General features: G+C 41.6%; 1 protein-coding gene across 1 annotated transcript in view; it reads left to right on the top strand.

Moving 5' to 3' along the window:
* The window catches only part of CSMD2 (CUB and Sushi multiple domains 2), a 313,890-nt gene that overhangs the window by 28,886 nt on the left and 264,212 nt on the right, over positions 1–20,792 (top strand). Inside the window, 2 exon segments of the mRNA XM_072885005.1 lie at positions 469–685; positions 18,569–18,681. Coding sequence (XP_072741106.1) covers positions 469–685; positions 18,569–18,681 — 330 coding nt within the window.

Here is a 20,792-nt window from a genome sequence, read left to right as displayed (position 1 = left end):
TCTTTGTTACACACCGTGCATTTACAGAGTATATTGGACTTTGTCGTGGGCTGTGAAAGGATGTCTGAGTAAGCATCTGTTTCCCACTTACAGTCAGGAGCTGCTGTAATCCAGCTGTAATTAGCCCATGTCGTACATCTCTGATCAGCCCTGTTTCCAGCACAAATCCAAAACATAGCCCCATGCTAGCTACTATGAAGAAAATTAACTCTCTCCCAGCCAAAACCAGCACAGCCCATTATGTTTACAGCTAGAGGGAGCAGTGCCCAAGAGACAGGTATCTGGGGTCCAAGTTCTTGCAGGGAGAACAAAGATGCATCTTCAGATTGTACCTTTATCTGTTTCCTGGGACCATGAACTGAAAAGAAATTCAGTGGAAAGAATCCTGTATGATCTGTTTTGATGGTGGAGATATTAAATGTGTATCTTACACCATTTGACTTGTACTTTTGTCTTTTCTCTTGCCAGCTCAGAACTGCAGTCACATTTTGCAGGGCCCAAACGGGACAATACAGAGTCCAGGCTTTCCATATGGATATCCAAATTATGCAAACTGCACGTGGACAATCACTGCCGAGGAGCAGAACAGGATACAGCTTGTTTTCCAGTCCTTCGCATTAGAGGAAGATTTTGATGTATTATCTATCTACGATGGACTGCCTCAACAGGGGAATCTGAGAACAAGGTACATTGTTCATAACGGTGATGTTTATAAACATGTTCCCATTTCTGCCACTGGGATTAAATCTAGGTTGGAGGCTTATGCTGCAATAAACTGGAAGTGGTGCTTCATGAGCAGTTCTTACAGTTGTTTTGATTTCTTATCTCTGATAAGGTTTGAAATGTTTCTCTGAATGCCTGACAGTAATGATTTATCAAGAGTCATTCTAGACACCCAGAGAAGTTAATTAGAAAATGGAGCAAGAGGAAAGCAGAGTTAATGTGCAGAGGAGCTTCCCTCAATCCAAAAGAGATTCTCTGAGTGGGAGGATGGATAATGGGTTTCAGTTTATAGCTCTGCCAAATGCTTTGTTGGGTGCATTTGGGTAATTCCCTAACTTGCAGTCTGTTCACCAGCTGGACAGGGGTGATATTCTCTCACATCTGACTAAACTGTTGGATCTTTAGGGGTAAGGAGTTACCAAGTAATATAGTTTAGCATGAAGACTCTCCACGGATTCTGATCTCTGAGAGTTTCAGGTACCATCCTGGTATTAATAAAAAGTTAATTGAGAGGCTGACTTTGAAAAAAATTATGTATTGCTGTAGTAGCAAATGTTATATGACATGTCAGACTTCTGCATTTGAAGGAGTCATGATCTCAGACCTCCAGATCTGAGGCATAGATGAAATCAGCTTGGTGACTTGTGATATGACTGCTGTTGTCTGATGTGGTGTCTGATTGCAGCTGAAGTCTGATGGTAATATATTCAAAAAGTAATTGAAACAGTGGCAGCATCCAGTGTTAGAATCCCTAGTAAGAATGCTGTAGTCATGGACAATCCTGGAAATTAACTTTACTTCAAACCACTTTAGGACAGATCCTTTGACCTCAGTGTCTTGTCTAACCCAAGTGGAAAATCTGAGTTAAAGAAACACTGGTGAATATCAGCTCTTTATGTAGATGATTTCAGTTATGCAAATAAATCATATCTTCATCTTGCAACTGTGCTTGAGAATCATCTTAATTACAGGACCTCATCATTTAATCAGAAGGTGGCATAGTGCTTTGCTTTGGGTATTATGTAAAGGATGCCTACATCTGGTATACAATTCTGCTCAGGAAACTTTGTATGGTGAGTAGTCAATGCTGCTCTTGCCCTGAGAAGCCCCCTGGCAAATGGCTCTGCTCATCAGCAGTGCCAGATGTTTCCTTTTTGCCCTCTAGATGTCAGTGGGAGGTTCTGTTGAAGAAGCAAAATCCATGAATGAAATTAATTCAGAATTGGGGTCATGGTGGCGTAAATTAGTAAGACACTGTAGATGAGTTGCATCCAGGCATTGCTCTGAGCTACTCGTAAGCATGATATGATTATAGATAGAAGTAACAGAAAGGGCATCTTCCTGCAGTTGACCAGTACAACGAAACTGAGATACAGCTTGGATACTGTCCTGATAATTTGTAGCCCTGCACTGGGGAAAGGTGAGGAGACAAATAAGGTCTTCCTTCTGCATCACTGGTGAACTTCATGTGCAACTTGGGTAGATAAGTGGAAATTGGGGGATGAAACCAGGAGCACAAAGCAATGTGAGAATGTTTCATCTCTAATGAGGAGATGAGGTGTTCAGGAAATGGTATGTATTTAGTACAATGGAGGAAAGTGAAATAAAAGGGGGAAAAAAAAAGGTATTGAGGAGGCTTTCTAGGGGTCTGAAAGCACTTACAGAGGACTTAGAAAAGTAAACGAGATATGGACTCTTGCATGATGGATATTTGTACTCTTGCCCTCGACGTTTCTGGATTAGTGACTTCAAAACCTGGAACTTGCTCCTTTGTGCTGTTTCGTGGCTCACTTCTTTCTTCAACTAATTTTTTTTTTGTATGTCAATCTCACCTCATTAAACTCTGTAGCTGTTGTCCAACATGTGGGTTTTTTTTTCTTTTCTCCCTTTTTTCTTTTTTCCCGTGGCTATCAATTTTGTTTTTTCTCAGACTGCTTTCCAAATGTACTCAATTCATCATCCAAGTGTAGCACTCGAAGATGGATGACCATGCGTCATTCATCAAAGCTCATGCTACCAGGAGGCGGGCCAAAATAAGCTGTAAGCGAGTGTAAAAAGGCGGGGGGGGAAGCATGCTTCTGTAGAGAAGGAGGTAGCTGTTTTGTTCAGTGTATTCGAGGCTGATCAACAGAACGGTTAACAGAGAGGACCTGTATCTCTTTGCTTCTCCCACTCTTGAGCTTATATTTTTGAGCATCACTGATGTATTTCAGTAGGTCATGCCTGCATGACTGGGAGAAGAGAATGATCTTGGTGTTGATTTCTTGTGCTGAGGAATGGAGGATGGTTAGTTGTTTCAATACCCTGCTGTTCCATTTAAGCCATATATTCCTAAGAGCTTCCTTGGCCTGATGGGTCAGTGTTGTGTCTATGTGCGTTTCTGAGAAGGGGTTAATAGTTGTGTTCATCGTGTGCTGGCAAACACCCTGTTGTCTTGCAATTTAATGTGGTGTGAAAGTTCCCTAATAGAATAAGAGCAGACTTAATCCAATGAGACATTTGCTAATAAACTGCTTTACTGTATATTAGGGAATTTGCGTTGTGTGTTTGTGATGAGTATGTGAATATTAAATGCGTTTCAGTGTCTTAATTTAGACATCCAGGGCTGTTGTCATCTTTCAGTGCCATGACTTTGCTTTGTTTGCTAAAATCAGAGCTTGTTTCCGAGTCCTTGCTCTTTCAGCTTCTCTCAAATAATTTATTTTTTCCCAACACCATACACTGGCTTTCAGCAGGGACCACTGTTAACAGAATCTTCTTTGAAACCTGAGAACAGTGATGGCTACAGATTTGTGTCTCCCTTGAGTAGGAGAGCGATGTGTTTTTGTGAGTTCAGATGAGATTTGTAACTTCCCTTCGATGCCTATATGTGGCTTTCCCTTCTCTTGAGCAGTGTTTATGCTTGTTACACCAGACCAAACTCTCCCAAATGCTCATCCTTCAAGCTCCTAACTATTCTGAACTGCCAGTGGGATCAGAGGGGGATGCATGTGGAGACCTGATCTGAAAACTGCAGTTGTTCAAGAACAATCTTTTTGCAAATTCCCATTGTGCTTTGCTGATTGTGTCATTGTTAAGAGGATGCTCCAATCAGGTTAGTTTCCTGATTGGTTTCCCACCATGCTGGGCTTAGAAGCTCAGCAGAGACCTGACTAAAATTTGAATATTTTGAGTTATTTATGGATCTAAAATTGCTATGGGATTTGGGAGACTCTCTGCACCTTTTTGTGTCAGACTGTTGTTACGTGACATAACCAGACAGTAGTTAACAAGAAAGCCACATGACATCTTCAAGCTTTTTCATCTGCTGCTGATAATTTGCAGGATGCTTTTAATGTGAGAATCTTAAATTAGTTGCTAATTTCCTTATTTGAAGTTTCAGGCTTGCACTCAGATCCAGGGAAAATACATTTACAATGTATGTTGTCAGTCAGTCATTTCGGATACCTAATTCTGTTTTCCCAAAGGGAGCCATTGAATTTACACTCCAAATAGGACTGGTCAATGTAGAGAAAGATTAATTTTTTTTTTTTTCCTTCCAAAGATGTTTAAAACTACTTTGGAAAGCCCAAGGGACAGACTATGCAATCTTTTTTACCAGGAGAGGCTGCTCACTTGTATACATGCTGAACAATGCTGGGGTAACTTCCATGATCTTACAACCTGTGGGCTTTCCTTCCCGCATGACGTGGGTAGGTAATTGCATTGTCTTCTGGTCTACCTTTCCTGTTCAAAGGAAATGTTTCAATGATACTGAATTTATTTGGCTAAGAAAATGTTTGTTTGAGCCAGTGTATCAAGAAAAATAAGTCTCTATTATAGCCAGAACCTCAGTAGTGCAGTTTACGTTTCCACAGAAGTTCCTAGGAGGTGTATATTTACACAGCTGTGAGGAACTGTCCCATTCTGATGTCTATGGAGGGTGTAAGGTTAGAGAAAAAGTTTGCAAATCATTACTGCAATAGCTTCATACTTAAAGAGGAAATCTATACTGCCTTTAGCTCACTGGCACTCTGAATAACTTATCTTCTAGCTCATGTCTCATTATGCACAGTGTCTTCTCTTAAAGTTGCCGTTGCTTATTAGAGATACTCATCCTTCTTCCCTGACAAATGACTGAAGAGTTGAGAGGAGGATTGCCATCAATATGCTGTGTATGCAGTTAAAAACCATATGATCTCTTTGGCCATATTTAATTGACTTGAAAGATTAAGTATTTTGTTTGAACTTAAAATTATGTGATACTAGTGATAAGAGTTGAATTATCTACTGGGGTGACCTATTTACAGATACAACAGGAATACCTGTATCTTGCCTGTTTCTCCCTGATAACCTTTTAATTACTCTTTGAAAAATTGGACTGGGTGACTTGTGCTTAATTACCAATCAAGAGAACAAAGCTTTTGATCTTAAACAATGGAAGGGAGGAGGGGAGGAGGAGAGGAGGAGACAAAGGGAACAGTGAAGGAGAGAATTCCCCCCACGTGCCATACGCTCTTGCTTGCAGAGATGTAAACCTGGGTTAACAGGTTTACAATCTGGGGTTCTGGCTTCACAGATACTGGATTTGCTGGGGTTCAGTGCTGTTAGAGAAATTCCTGGAGAAATAGCATTTGCCATCTGGTAATACATAGAGCTTATATTAGGGTTTTGTGTTGAGTCACCTTTGGTCCTGTGACATATTCCTTTGTAGCTACCTCATATCTCCAAGGTGGCTACAGTTCTTTTTACTAAGGATAAAGATAAATAAAATGGGGGGGCAGCTAAATCCTTTTGTCATCTTTAGCGAACTTCAGAATCCTACCTCCCTTTTCCCCTTAGCAGAGTCTTTTGTCACTTCACATTAACTTCATGGGAAAAAAAACACAACAAAAAACCCACTTAAATTTATGTTCTCTGCTTTGTAGAATAAAATACACTTTTTTCCCCTGAGAAGATACTTGTTTGAGCTGCTCCAGAGGTATTAGGGCCTTTTGCCAATGGCCCTGTGTTTTGTTCTGAGGCAGTGCTGAATATTTAAACTTCATCTGTGAGATAATTGATGGAACTAGATCTGAAAGTCCAGGAAAGCTAATGGAGTTAATGCAACTGCATCTACGGCTGTTCAATTTTGAGAAGCTGTATTCAATTTTTCCATATTTATTAGGAGAGTGTGCATCAGGATGAGTGATAAAAGCTGATGATTAAATTGGGGTGGGAGCTTTTTCCCTGCCACCATGCTGAATACAGCAGGCTTAGGAGGAGGCCTGCCTGATCTTTCTGCAGCCTGTTAAGCGGATGCAGAGGTAAGGTGATTGAGTAGCCTTGGTTCTGGTTTCGGGGCTAAAGGATCTGCTCTCTCGTGATATTGCTCGTCCTGTACAAACACAACTTGGCTGCAGCAAGGCCTGCCATTGGATTGTGGCCTGTACTGTATCTGGTCAAATAGAATCCTGTTGAAAATTGGAACCTGTTATTCATGGACACTGGATAAAATACTGATTGGGGAAGTAGTTTCCTGGCTGGTTGTTGTTCTGCATTTTGTCTGTTGGACTATAGAATTTTTTCCAGGTATGGCTCTCCCTGCTGTGTTTAGTACAGGGGGTTGTTTGTTGTTGGGCCTTAAGGTGTTGCTGTTACTCAAATAATATTTTGTTTTCAAAATAGTTTGTTTTCCCTCTATCGAAATTGTTTTTGTTTTCCCTCTAAACAGCTGATTAACCGTGTTTACAGGTAAAATCTACTAGCAAACCTTGACAATGACTCTTGCTTCATACTAAGGTATGCTAAGCGTATTAAGCGTAGAAAGATTTTCTGTAATTGGGCAACATCTAATAGATTTTAATTAAGACTCTGCACTGCAACAGTCTGCTTTTGATAGATCTGTGAGCACTGAATGCCATTAGTAATTGAGGTAGGTTTTAAATGGGTGAATTTAAGTAGTATGTGGAAATTCTGGGGAGGCTCGTGGTGTCCTTAGTCTTCCATGCCCAAGTTGATGCAACTCGTGGAAGCTTCCTGTTCCTTTGGCGTTGAGGTGGGGTAGGGAAGGAAGGGGAAATGCCCGTGAAGTGCCCTGCAGTAGGACGTTGCTGATGTGTTTGCTGGCCAGTGAAGGTCAATGTGCGGTACACTGAGACAGCAGTTTTATTGGGCTCTACTGTTAACCTCTTGTTGCATAACGTATTACACTTCCCTCCTCAGCTTTTCCTCTTGCAGTTTATCTGCGTTGTCTGATGACACGGGGCTTTGCTTTTGATAATACGAAGTAATTGCTGAAGCCCAGGTTCATATATTCTTCTCTAGATCCCTCTAGCTGATGTGTGGTTTTACTTCAGGTGGACTTCTAATACAGTGACTGGGAGCCTTTTAGACAACAGAATTAGAGTATTGTGAAGCCTGAATGTGATCTGATGTATGATCACTGTAGACCCTGCAGTGCATCGACAGTGTTCCAGGTAAATTACATCTGCATGGTGAGATCTCTGATAGCTTTCATGGGGTTGCTCCCTTTCCCTTATCGAAGATGGCTAATGATAAAGACAATAGCTGCTCGTGCTCTACTGATAACTGTTCTATATAGAGAAAGCTTATAATTTTTTTATGTATGTGGTGTTTAAAGTGATACATTTTTAGTCATCTCGAGTTGTTTATTTTAGACTGCTTTTATTCTTTAGAGCTGCTTTTATTCTTTTAGCAGGAGTGGCAATTTACAAAACCAGTGGGTGAGCTTTTGGGGTCAGAGCAAGTGAGATTAGATTTTGATTTTTAGCAGTGGAGGGAGAGAAATTGAACTAACCCATAGCCCTTGCGTGGTGCTTCTCATTTTTAGATTGCAGTGCTTTGAGAAGGAACAGGTCTACTGTATTGTCGTAGAAGGGAGAAAGCAGCACAGGGAAGTTCAGCGAGTTGCCTTAGGCAGCACAGGGAGTTACTAGCTGTTAGCTATTAGTTATTGAGCTCGGGTTGCCCAGTTGCTGGGTTACTGCAGAACCGTGTGATGAGAAGGTGACTACAGTCTGATCCTGCTTGCGTAAGAACTTGTACAAAAAGTTTCTTGACTTTATTAGTACAGAATCAGGCCTTCAAAAATAATTTCACTTTTAGTCAATAGATATTGACATCAGTTAGCATCAAGATGGCCACTTTCTTCACTGATAATTAGTGTCGGTCTCCCATGAAGCGGATGCTGTGAGCAGTGCAGCAAAGCGATGGACGTGCGGAGGTGGTGATAAAAGCAGCGCTGGCAGAGCGCTGAGGTGTGCTGGTGATCCCTCGCAAGAGCCAAAGTCAGATGTACGTCTTAGTCCTGTTCTGAGCCCAGCAGCTGCTCATCTCGGTGGCGTTGGGCAAATTACTTATCTCAGTTTTCCCATCTGTAAAAAGACATAATGTTTTGTTTTTGCAAGTTAAATTTGTAAGATGCTTAAAAGCCTGCAGTTGGAGGGTCTGTATGCTAGGGTGGGGAAAGAGAATCAAAGTACAAAACAGATAAAGTTCACAGCCATGCTTTTGAATCCATTTTCCTGAAGGGAGGAAAAATGTATGCACTCTCATGTTATCTTTTGAATGCAGTGAATCTTTAGGTCAAGAAGTTTTTGTATCTATAAGGTCTGACCTTGAGAGTTTCTCAGGCAAAGCACCTCTTTAGACAGTGTATATTTCCCTTTTATCAAAATTAATGAAAGTCTACAGGAGATGATACAATCTTACTAGATCATTGAAGATACAATGAAATTGTGGAGTGCTATTACTTGCAGTCTCAAATAGAAAATTGACAAATCTTCAGTGCCCATTGACTCTAATTCATTATGTTCCCGTTGGGCAGCTTAGGGTGGCTCGGCTCCTTTTAGACTTTTCAGGATTGGATTTTGGTGTGCTGCAAGAGCAACTGCTGACATCTGGTCCTTTTTCTTAATAAAGAATGTAATTGTTTGCAGTTTCGTAGCTGTTTGGAAAACATAAAGGCTTCTGCTCTCCAAAGATGCAGTAATTGTCCTTACATCTTTAGTGATTTTTATAATATTTAGGCTTACAGCTGATTAGAGCTGCTATAGTGGAATAAAAGGTTTAGGAAGGAGATAAATATTTTCATTTGAAGTGTTCGGTAGCTTCACTTGTCACTGATCCTTGTGTAAATTGAAGTGTGAAATGCTGCTGTTTTAGCATTTTTATATAATACTTTTTTAGCTATTGCAATCGGGCCCTTTAGCTATCAAGGTGCGTGGCAGGACATCCTCTCACTGAAGTTGGTCCTGGCTTACGTATGTGTGGCAAAGGAGGAGCATGGAAACAGAAGTGACTCGCACCAGGGCAAGCAGCAGCTCTGCTGTTGCTGGATTCAAACCCAGGGCTTTTCACCTCTAGTGCGTTGTGCATTACTGGGCTCTCCTACTAAACGTCAGCAGTTAGCAACGTGTTTATCCCATTTCTGCTTAATATTCAGCATTCATACAAGGTGCAAATGAATAGAGAATTAGATATGACATGAATCAATATTACAGTCTTTTTGGATAAATCTTCATTGACAGGAACAATGGGATTTGTTTCATTTTTTTCATCATACAACACATCTTCTAAAAATCAAATTTCTTATTAACCTACTTTTTTTGACTGCACTGGCTGTGGAGGACAACTTGCATTGTTTTTGTTCCATGTGGGTGCTTCTTTTTAACTCTCAGCTTTATAGAAAGTGAATTTCTAGTGTTTCCTTCTCATCTGTTGCCAATAAACTTTATTTTATTATGTGGTGTTAAAAATTAAAATCTTAAGGAATTAGTGTAGGCATACCTGTATTGTGGTGGGAAGTGAGACTGCAGTTTATGTGGAAATCCCCAAGATGGATCAAAGCTGGCTGTCCTGGGATCATGTAGGCAGAACAGTGCTTGCCTGATGCTGCAGCTTAATATTCACTTGGGGGAAGTAAAGATTCTCTCAAATCTGATGACTGAAGTCTAGTTCAAATCCTGATTTTTGTATGCATAAAGAGTAAAAGGGATGCACAGACTTGGCAGATGAGACCTAGATTCACTCTGTATGTCAGCTTTGGCTCTTTACACTTGCATAGCTTTAGCTGCTTGAGATTCAGATAGAGAAAACAGGAGGAACAGGGATGCATGCGTAGTAAGCATCTATACCAACAAAGCCATAATTAAAGTTCTGGCTTGATTGTTTCACCTACGACAGCATCTGAAACTAATGGTAGTTTATATCTATCTTCAGTCCCACAGTACCCATTTGTCATAAGTCTGGTGCTTGGTGCCTTTCATCTGGGAATCTCCATATGCTCTCACTGAGGCTTCTAAGCATCCCTGCAAGACTTGTGGGCGGTCAGGAATCTGTATGGCGGGGACTGGAGAGCGGAAGGAGCTTGGGGTTCAGAGGATTGCCTAAAATCTTTTAGCAGGCTAGTGGCGTACCTGAGAGTCTAGCCGTGGAGTTGCAACTTCCAGCGCTGTGGTTTCAAAAGCTGCCTTTGTGCTGAACAAGCTCGAACGAGTTAAAGGTGTTAATTCTGTTCAGAATGCTGCTGGCCTGAGAACTTTCATATTTACTCTGCCTTTCTTGCATTTAAAGCTGTTTTGAACATTCATGTCTGTTTACATTTAAAGTTCTTTAGGCTGTAGGACACTGTTTTTGCCCAGCATGTAGCAGAAAAGTTAAGGTTACTAAAGGGCTGGGGTATTTGCCACGCCTCCAGTATGGTAATGCTGTCTTGTAGTTCACCAGTTGCATTGCATTTAGCAAAAAGCCTTGTGTGATTTGCAGGGGGTTCTGAGAACTTATTTTTCCCATTTACTAGATTTCACACCCCTGATGATTTTTTTTTAAGAAAGCCAGAAATAACCTAAAACTGCCAAGTTTTGAATTAACACTGCTGAGCCTTACTTGGTTTATATCCAAACTTGTCTTTGTTTATTCAGAATATCAGCTCAGATTTGCCAAGAGGTTACTAAAATGTGGTGAACTTTTCTGTGAATTTGTGTTTTTCTTTTTTGGTTTGTAATAACAAGACGGAGAATATAGATGCCAAAGTTTGTCAGAGATCTGCTTGCATCTCACTGCTACCTGAGAAGGTAAAGGAAAAATGAGCATGTAAGGAACATGATAAAAATAATAAATCCAAGTCCATGGTCTTCCTACTCTATTGCATTCTATGGAAAATGAAATTTATTGAAATTTGATGCTTAGTACCTGCTCCCAGCTTGAGCCGTGAAGGCCTCGTATTTGAGATGGCTATGCTGGCTTTAGGCTCTATAAATAACACTTTTCTAGTGGGAATTGACCTAAACCCCATTTTAAATGAGTGAAGAAATCCATCCAGGCTGGAATTTGAGCGCTGTGACTGTCCCTAGAGAATGTGTTAGTTAACGAAGCCTTTGTCAGTGTTAGAGGTAAGCAAAGGACTCTTGTGGCTTGATAAATTATACTTGGCTTGGAGAAGGGAAGAAAGTACAGTTGATTCCTACATCATGCTGACACATGGGGTTTTGACTGTATAATGTTGGATTGAGAACTGTTTGCAAAGTGCTAGATTAACTTTTTGGAAAAAAATGTAGGTGTACGTGTATGTCGCTGTGAGCGAGTTTAAGGGACAGAGAAAGCTTTTTTTCCCTAATGCTTGTGACTCTCTTGAAAAGAAAAATGTATAGTAATGTCTGTCAGAGCCAATGGATTGTATTATTTCAGAAGCAACTTAATTATCAACCAGCTGGGCAGAGGGGATGGTTGGAAAGTAGTATGGAATAAAATGGGACATGTGGTGTCGGTTGGCAGCAAAGTAGCTTGGAGTTTCTTGGTGAAATATGAACAGAATATACAAGGGGTTGCTGCTGCTTGCAACATGCCTCAAAAGGTATTTGTTCAGGATCTGTTTGTAGCTTGACTCAAATAAAAGCAGCTTGGTTTTTGAGCATAAATCATTCCAACAAGTTGAATAAATCCAAATATGAACTGATACTGTTTTTCTTATGTCATTACAGTATCCTCTTAAGCTGGCTGAGATTTTTTTTTTTTGGGCCAGGGCTTCATTTCAGCCATACATGAATCAAAATTAAAGGACAACTGTCTAAATAACACCAGTGAGTTCTGCCTTGCAGACAGACCTGGCTTTTAAGTGTCTGCAGCATGCATGAGCTGGAAGTGTTCTCAGATTATGCTCTACTTGTTTTATTGATGATTAATGAGAAAGTTTATGGTACCAGTTATTCTGTCATTATGGTTAAAAAAAAATCAAGCTAACATCTCATTGTAATTGCTTGTTTCTTTAATAAAGTAATACAGAGAGGAAGGGAGAAAAACTAACAACCACTGAGGGAAAAAACTCTGAACCAGACAAGCCTGAAGAAATGCTAGCGGAGAGGCAGCTGCCTCCTCAGGTGTGTCTCTTTCATCCACACTTATTGCAAACGGGGGAAAAGATCTGCGCGGTTGTGGCTGAAAAGAAGGGATCAGATGTGTGAAAGAGGCCGAGGCGGCAGCAGCAGCCTATGGTACGGCTGCAGGGGATAAGCCAGGCAGAGAAGTACTGGGTGAGTGGGAGGAGGCGGCTACCGGAGCGGGTTACTGGTGGACAGCAGAGTGGTGGCATGGAGAGCCCTCCTGGAGACAGGGCTAGCGCTGAATCCTGCAGACAAAGATACGTGAGAAACAAAGACCTGTCAGCTTCAGTTTTACTGCACATACTGAAGTCCTTGTGCCTAGGGCATCTATGCTTCGCTTTTTTGCCAGCTTTGTAAAGTAGTATTTGAAATGCACGGTGATTCTCTTGGGATTTGGCCCATGATTTGGAGGAGACATTAAACTCCTTCAGGATGAAAGATGATTTCTAAAACTAAGATATTAATAGGAATGACAAGATGTTTTTCCCCCCATAGACTACTCTACCCTACACCCACCAGCAACTGTGTCTTTAAAGGAAAAAAATTTGCTACCTGTAATGAGATCTGAGATGGGATGGATTGCTGTGGATAAATTCCCTGATCTCTTGCATGTGTTCTTTTATTCTTGACATACATTCCGTGAAGCAGCCTTGAGGAGGACATCTGTGAGTGACCGCTGACTTTGCATGTGGCTGTGCTTCTAGTTTCCCCTAAGACTTTAATTTTTAAACATATATACATATGTATTTCTGAAGGTGTTCTCCCTGCAGCGGCTGGAGTACAATGCTTACACATCCTTTTCATCAAGACTGGGAAAGTTGCAAATGTTAATTAATACAACTCATACCCATTTTTCAGAGGGAAGATTGAACATATATTTAGCCTCTCATTGAAGCTAGTGAGTTTCCTCATTGCTATGTGCACACGAGCCAGCTGTCTAGCTGCATAAGGCATATAAAACTTGATTCAAAGTCAGTTGGAAGTTACTGGGCTCTTTCTGGTGGCCCCAGCTGATAATGGATTAGTCAAATACTTAATGAATGCACCTTTCAAATGACTTCAGATTGACTGCTGCCTTGTTAGCTGGGTGCCCAGTGTGAAAGAGGACTCGCCTGCTCATTCCAGACTGTTTTCTAAAGACCACTCCAAGGGGCAGCTCTCGCTCTGAGCTGTTGTTTTCTCAACATGGTGCCCTACACCTGACTTAGCTTGAGTACTGTCCTGGGATAGTGCAGGGGTGTCAGACTAGCACTTACAGAACCATGTCATTTAAACTGTATATACTGAAGAGAGTGGTTCATTTGATGGGAAATTTTCTTTAATAGGTGTCTTTAAATTACATGCAGGAAAAAATCACTGAAGTATGGTGTAGTGTAATTTAATGCTGGGTTAAACGATGCAATCCAATGCATTTTCATTAGATGTTCCGAGACACTTCTCTAGCATTTATGCTTTAAAGGCTGTTGGATTGCCAGCTGCAATAACTATTTTGATTGCAGCCCGAGCTGATGGTGGGCATCCTACCAGAAAAATAATGTGCTCTGTTTTAATTATGGCACCTGCGCTCCAAAATGGGAGCCTGCGTCATGATATACAATACAGTTGTACTTGATACAGTGGAACAGTGTAATGTGCAACAGATGGAGGTGAGAGCCATTTGCAAAGGGACTGAGATGTGGACTGTCCTGGCTGACTGTTCTTTTTCTAGGGCAAAAGAAGTGTTCAGTTGTGAGTTGAACCTGCTGAGCAGAGCAGTCAGTGGGTCTTTGTCTGGTGCTCAACTCCTTGCATAGGCGGATGGGACAATTTTCCACTGGGAAGGGACTTTGTGGCATTAGGGAAGATGGTGATATATCACGGAGGCAAGACAGTTGGGCTCTGTGTGGAGAGGAGAGCAGCACACGAGGCCCCAGTGTATGGTCCAGGCCTTGAGTCTTAGCAGCTGCTGGTGTGCTGAGGGGTGTTGGTGCTCGTGGCACTATGGAGAACCTGTCAAGAGGTGGTGGTTACAACAGCAGCTAGTTTTTACTGACAGTGGTTCTAGCAAAGCTGTTCTGTGAAATAGATTTTGCTGTCCTGCTGCAAATGGGGGAGTCACGCACCAGAAATACTTGCAGTGTCTGTGGCAAACCCGAGGCAAAGAATGAAGAAGGATGCAAATAGAGTGGAGCATTTCTGTGTTGATTTGTTTTGGTATATTGATTTTTGCCATACTGTGAAGCAAGGGCAAGCTTATGAAGCGGTATTTCTGGCACTGGTTTAGTTTGGTTCCTCACAGTAGGAGCAGAATTAAGCCAATGAAAAACACATTGAAAATCTCACACAATCAGTGTTGGCTCCAAGCAACTTAAGGGGATAATCACTCAATAATCCATATGGCCAGAGGTACAGAAGAAATGGAAGATGATTATTTGTGCTGTTATTACTGCCCTCACCTTCTTGTTATGGCCCTTAATAAAAACAAGGAACGGAGTTTGCTGCTTTTCTTTCTTCTTGGCATATATTTTTTTTATTGCTACACTAAATAACAGTGGTGTCAGAATTACTGTTTCATGCGTGAGGCCATTGGGGAATGATTTCATATTCTGTCTGCCATCACGTTGATCTCCATGCTTTAAATTTGCCTGGGCTGCAGATTTAGGGAGGAAGGCATGAGGACAGTTTACCAGCCAGGTCAAAACAAGGCAGGGCATCCTGCCAAGCTTTGCTGTTTCTGGGTCTTTGGAACAGGAGTGCTGAGGTTTTACAGGAGTGATTTGTGCAATGGCCTTGTTAAATCATTGTTTCTTCAAGAGGATATTGCCTGTGCTCTTGCTTGGAGAAGACGAGAACATCAGAAGAAGGGAGAACGTTCAATTGTGTGCATTGGTTGAAAGCTTAAGAGGAGGAATAACTTCTACTTTGGCTGCAGCTGCCTCCAGTGAGGAGCGGGAGGAATTCAGTCTCATTTCTAGTGCAGGTTTTCACTGCAGGAGGAGTGTTGTCATTTAACCCCAGTCAGCAACTAAGTACCACCCAGCTGCTCACTTCCCCCCCCCGCCCCGTGGGATGGCAGAGAGAATGGGGGGGGGGGGGGGGGGAGGGCGACGACACACACCTAAAACCTGTGGGTTGAGATAAAGACAGTTTAATAGGACCGCAAAAGAAGATAAAATAATAATGATGATAAAAGAATATACGAAGCAAGTGATGCACAATGCAGATGCTCACCACCCGCTGACCGATGCCCACCCCATCCCCGAGCAGCGATCGCTGCCCCCCAGCTAACTCCCCCCAGTTTCTATACTGGGCATGACGCCATAGGGTATGGAATAGCCCTTGGGGCAGTTTGGCTGTGCCCCCTCCCAGCTGCTTGTGTGCCCGGCAGAGCACGGGAAGCTGAAAAGTCTTTGACTTAGTGTAAGCACGACTTAGCACCAACTCAAATATCAATGAGTTATCAGCATTATTCTCATCCTAAATCCAAAACACAGCACCATGCCAGCTACTAGGAAGAGAATTAACTCTGTCCCAGCTGAAACCAAGACAAGGAGATGTGGAAATTAGTGGCATAGAGGGTAGGAGTTGCTATATAGATATTTTTCTTATTGAAGCAGTATTTCCTGCTTCCTTCTGAATAAGTTTAGTTTTAGCACTAACGGGGCCACTTTTCATCTTTTGTGGGCAGAAAGGCTGTTTGATCGAAAGGGGAAGACAGTGTTTGGTCACCTTTTCTGCTGTCAGGCAGCCCATTTTCTTCTGCTTGCTCCAGGGACACTAGGCAGACACAAATGAACATCTGAAGTTAAGGGCCTGGAGAGATGGTTGGGTTTATTAATTTTTAGAGGTTCAGGAAGCCCAGAGGTTCCCATGATAATTGTCTCTTCAGTCAAAGTGGAATCTGTAGAAACACTGAGAACAAACCCTCTGTTACAATTTCATGCCCTTATGCACAGGCCATCCTTTTCTTTTAAGGCCCTGTAACGAGAAAATATACAAATACATGCTTAAGGGCAATGTTGTTTTTGTAGTACTTAATTCCCATTGACTCCTATGGGACACATGCACTTGCTTACGGGTAAGCAGACACGTAAATGTTGCCCTGAATTAAAACCAGCATCTGCAAAGTGGGGTGGTCCTAGTATGTAGACTGTGAACAGAATCCACGATGTGAAAAGCCTAGTTCAGAAGAGAACAGATCTACTTTGGGTATGAAAAGCACAGACTACTATTAACTAATTCCTAGACAATAATAAAACACTGTGTGGTGATTAGAGGAAGAAAAATTGACGTGTTCTGCTGTCCCTTGTATCTTTTTATTAAAACTGGTCCATGCATTTCCTGGATTTTTTGAGTGCATGAAGGTTTCAATAAGCCATTTTAATTAAACTGCAAAATAAATTAATAGAAACTATGGCACTCTTCCTCAGTTCTGTGCACAGTAAAACTATCTTGAATCCTTAAAAATCCTGGAACCTTATGTTTTTAATGAACGGGAGCAATTGTTCTTTGAGCTTGTACCGACAATGGATTTTATGCTGAGAGCTGGTAAGTACTTCTTTGCTGACATTAAAACTTGACTGCCATCATTGGCTGGCAACTGCGTGAACTTTGCCAATAACTGGAAATTTTGCTGTTATGAGGCTCTCAGGCAGAGCATGTCAGCTTTCATTAGTCAGAGTTCAATCTGTTTGAAATAATTTTGAGGCTTACTAAATTAAGGCCAGAGAGTAAGAACAGTAGCGAAGTTCGCTCACTGTCTCTGGAAGTTGCCAGGGAGCTGGTGGCAACTTTAAGGAGAAATTGGGCTGAAAATTGCAGTGTACCTCACCCTGTGGTCAGAGAGAGGATGGTGGCCCCCAAAATTAAAGATCCGATTTTGTTCTATGAGTGCTTTTTTCATTCCATATAATATATAAGGAGAGGAAATACTCTGAATCAAATATATACTTACAGGTATTTCTTAAGGGGTCAGAGTACTTCGTATCACAAGTGATCTTTTGCCCTCGCCATAAGAAAGACTAGCTGCTCTATAAGATGATGTGGGATAAACCTCTGAGAATGTTTGTAAGAAGCTGTAAACTTTCTTTCTTACCGTAGCCTGTTTATGTCGTGCTACTTGTGTCCTTGTGATCCAGCTTGAATACTCGAGCTTGAATGATACCATGTGGTAGTGAGTTCCTTCACTTACCGCTGCTTCTGTGGTTTTGTAAAAGTCTGGTTTTAGGACAGTTATCAGGCAATGGGGATTGCATCTGAATTTGTCCTTGATAATGGCAAGTAAGAATCCAGTATGAGTCTGCTTTAAAACAAATGTTCGTTATGTAAATCACCTTAGTCAAGTGTAAGGAGAAGGCTTATAAGTTATAAAACTATAAGTGTTTGTGAAAAATGTACATTAGCTGTTCTTGGGCTGTGTCAATACAGTATCAGGGATTTAGTGTTTGGGATCTAATAATGCTAGTTTAAAATCATTACCAAACAGGCTTTTGTAATAAAATTAACAGTTGTCATTTAGCTCTCTGTCTGCAAGGAAAACCAGGGGGAGGGCAAGACACCTGGGCTATGGGTTTCTGCAGTGCTCTCTTTGGTCTGGTCACTAGACTTGTCGCCTTTTTATATAGTTCTTTCTACTCTGGCTTGTGGGCATGTGTCTGTATTCTAGGCAGTTCCTACAGTACATCTACTAGATCATCTTGTGCAAACGATTTCGTGTCTGGGGGCTTTGATTTCCTCAGTGAGTAAAGAGGTGTTAACCATCACAATCTTCGCTGTGGTACATATTAGATAGTAGGATGTAGGATGAAAAGTGCCGTCCTTGGGATTGTTCTTGCAGGTGCAGCTGGGTCAGGGTTGGGGAAGATTCCTAGAAGCTTCAAAACTTATCCACTGTAAAACTACAGAACAAATACTCTGAAGATAGCCACCCTCATGGGCTTTTAACTGGTGAAAACATTTTCTTGCCTGGTCTCCCCTGCTGTTTTAGATTGTGTTTGATTTAATGTAGTTTGTATAATGCTTCAGACCCTTACCTAATGTTTTCACTCCAAGGTTCTCAAAACGTGTTATAAGTATTATTGAATAATGTCTTGGGCTCACTCAGCAACCTTAAATATTGCTCCCATTTCATGGATGGGGAAAGTTATTCTGAAGGGCTCGGTGACTGCTCTGAGATCGCAGAGCTGGGGTTAGCAGAGCATTGCAGAGCAGATGGTGTTAGTGAACGAGGTGTGAAGCAGATAGACTGGTTTAAAATATAGTCAATGAAGAAATACAGTAGTAGTTATTCTGGTAAGCCAGAAGGTGTTAAAAGCCCAGGATGAGTTTGCCCAGCACTTGTTTAACAGCTATTGAATGAAGCTGTACCAGTCTGTTTTCTTTAGCTCTGAAGCTCCCTGCTTCAGGCTGTGGTGTATTGGCCAAAGTGGCAGCTGCCCCACTCTTCGATTTGCTGGCAGGTCAAAGGCAGAAATGGTGAGTGTAACCTTCCTCTTGATTTCTTCCAGGTTAACGGGTTTCCAGCTGCCTGCTCCTATTGTGAGTACAGGGGTTGTGCTGTCCTTGTGGCTTGTGAGTGATTATGCGGTCAGTGCTCAAGGCTTCCAGGCAAACTATGAAGGTAAGTCTGCCCAGTTCAGTAATTGTCTTGAATTGTATCCGCATTTGGCTTACAGTAGGATGTGAAACTAAGGTGCAGAGTGTATACCAGGATATATACATATGCAGACACTTAATCCAAGATGGGAGTGTCTGGTTCTTGTATAACTTGATCCATTTTTTCAGAACTGAAATTGCTAATTCCTTCTGAGCATAATGTATTTTTTCCTCTTAGCATCTGTGCTCAAAACATCTTTAAAAGCTTACTCTAACAGCAAAGCTAGAATGACTGAGAAGGAAGGGCAATGTGGGATTTGACAGTGGAATCTGCAGGGTTACAGCAAGCGCAGCTCCCCGTGTAGCCACTGGCATTTACAGCTGAGACAGTGGGGACTGCAGAGCAGTGCATAGGATGCTCGGACACTGCTGCATTTTTCCTTTACGTTCTCATCGCTTATTTGTTGTTTTTTCTTTTCCCCGCACCTTCCTCCCTGAGTGTTTAAATTCACCTCGTGTTTCTCTTATCGTAAATAACGTGCAGCGTTTGGTGGTTGTGGAGGTAGAGGATTGTATGTGAAGGCCTGGTAGCTTCAGAAAATCTGGGACAGTGGAAGTCATCAGATACATGAAATAACTGTTTATAGTAGAAGGCAGGTCTTGATTGTAATACGAGCTGGTACTGCTGGGTAAATAACAAATTAACCATGTTAAAATTTGAGATACACTTATGTTGATTATTTAACCTAGAATGTTGTTTCTATCCCCGTAAATGTTTTTCTTTGGAGTCCTTAGAAGTTCTCAGCCTTAATGATAATTTTTGGTAATGAGTCCTACCGGACAATTACCCAATACATTAAACCAAGAAAATGCCTCCATTTAGATGATATTGTAGTCTCTCAACATTTTCTGCACTTGATGATTGTTCAGGTTCAGGAGAATTCTGTTTAAATACCCTCTAATTTCTGATTAAAACCTTTGCTCTGCCTTGAGGCGGCAGTGGCACTAAGACGTTTTTATTAGTCTTGAAGCGATCAGTGTGTTAGCAGGTGTTCAGTGGCTAGGCAAGGGTGTTAAGGTTCATCCCAGTCGGAGACCACGCTCTGTTTACGCACAGGGTAGGTGCCTACTGGGGATGCTGGTGGTGTGTGCGGCCGTCGGGACAGGTGAGCGCAGCGGTGTGGTGAGGAAAGGCAGATCCCGTTTGCAGAATCGCCGCTAGAACGTATGTCAATCATGGTGTCTAGTAGACATGACAGAACATTGCTCCCGAATTGTGTGATAGAGGACACGTAGCTGTTCTTGTAATTTCTTGACATTTAGAGTTCATTTTTTGGCATTTAGTTACAGTTACTTGTACACTTTTTAATGGTTTTTTTTATTACCTTGATGCAGCAGGTAATCTTGTACAAAGGCTTCTTCCAGGGCTGCCCTTTAGTCGCGTATGTTTTAAATTACCTGAAGTTTATTTGACTGGTGATTAGGAGGCTTTAAAGCAGGTAACTGAGCGCATCTCCAGGGGAAAGAAGAAATGTGCTTAAAACTTAACCTGAGCCACTGAGTGACACAGAGCATTGGTGTAAATGAAAGCTTCATTTTGAGAGGGAGAGGGGCAGGCTTGCCGCCCTGAGCCTGCCTCAAAACAAGCTACTTGCTTGCTATTTGGACTGTTGTTAACTAAGACTAAAGGAGGAGATAAGTGTGTTTTTGATCAAAGGGACATGCTGCTGCTGTAATGCTGTTTCAGTTCATTGGTAATCTACGACTCAGTGAATAGCTTGTGATTCGATAATTCATGTTTAAAGACAGAACAATGCATCAGAGTCCTTGCAGTAAATGGCTCCTTTATGATCTGCTATCAAAGCATGTTCATTATTCTCCTCCTCCCTTTAAGCAATCATTGGGAAATGCACCAAAAGAAATAGTTTTAAAACTGGAACAAAAGATCTCAGGAACTTTTTTAAAGGAGGACAGGAAGAAAGTAGGTAGTTGGAGGCATCAAAGTGACACAAAAGCATTGTGCTTACACTGATGTCTGCTCTACCCTGACCCTCTGGGAAATACATAAATTGAGCTTGGCTTTATCTAACTTAACATCTTCCTAGCTTATCTATTCAGTATGATGCCTGCATGATA

This window comes from Ciconia boyciana, chromosome 21 (genome assembly GCF_034638445.1).
Source record: "Ciconia boyciana chromosome 21, ASM3463844v1, whole genome shotgun sequence".
Lineage (NCBI taxonomy): Eukaryota > Metazoa > Chordata > Aves > Ciconiiformes > Ciconiidae > Ciconia > Ciconia boyciana.
This window is presented reverse-complemented; position numbering and strand designations above follow the sequence as displayed.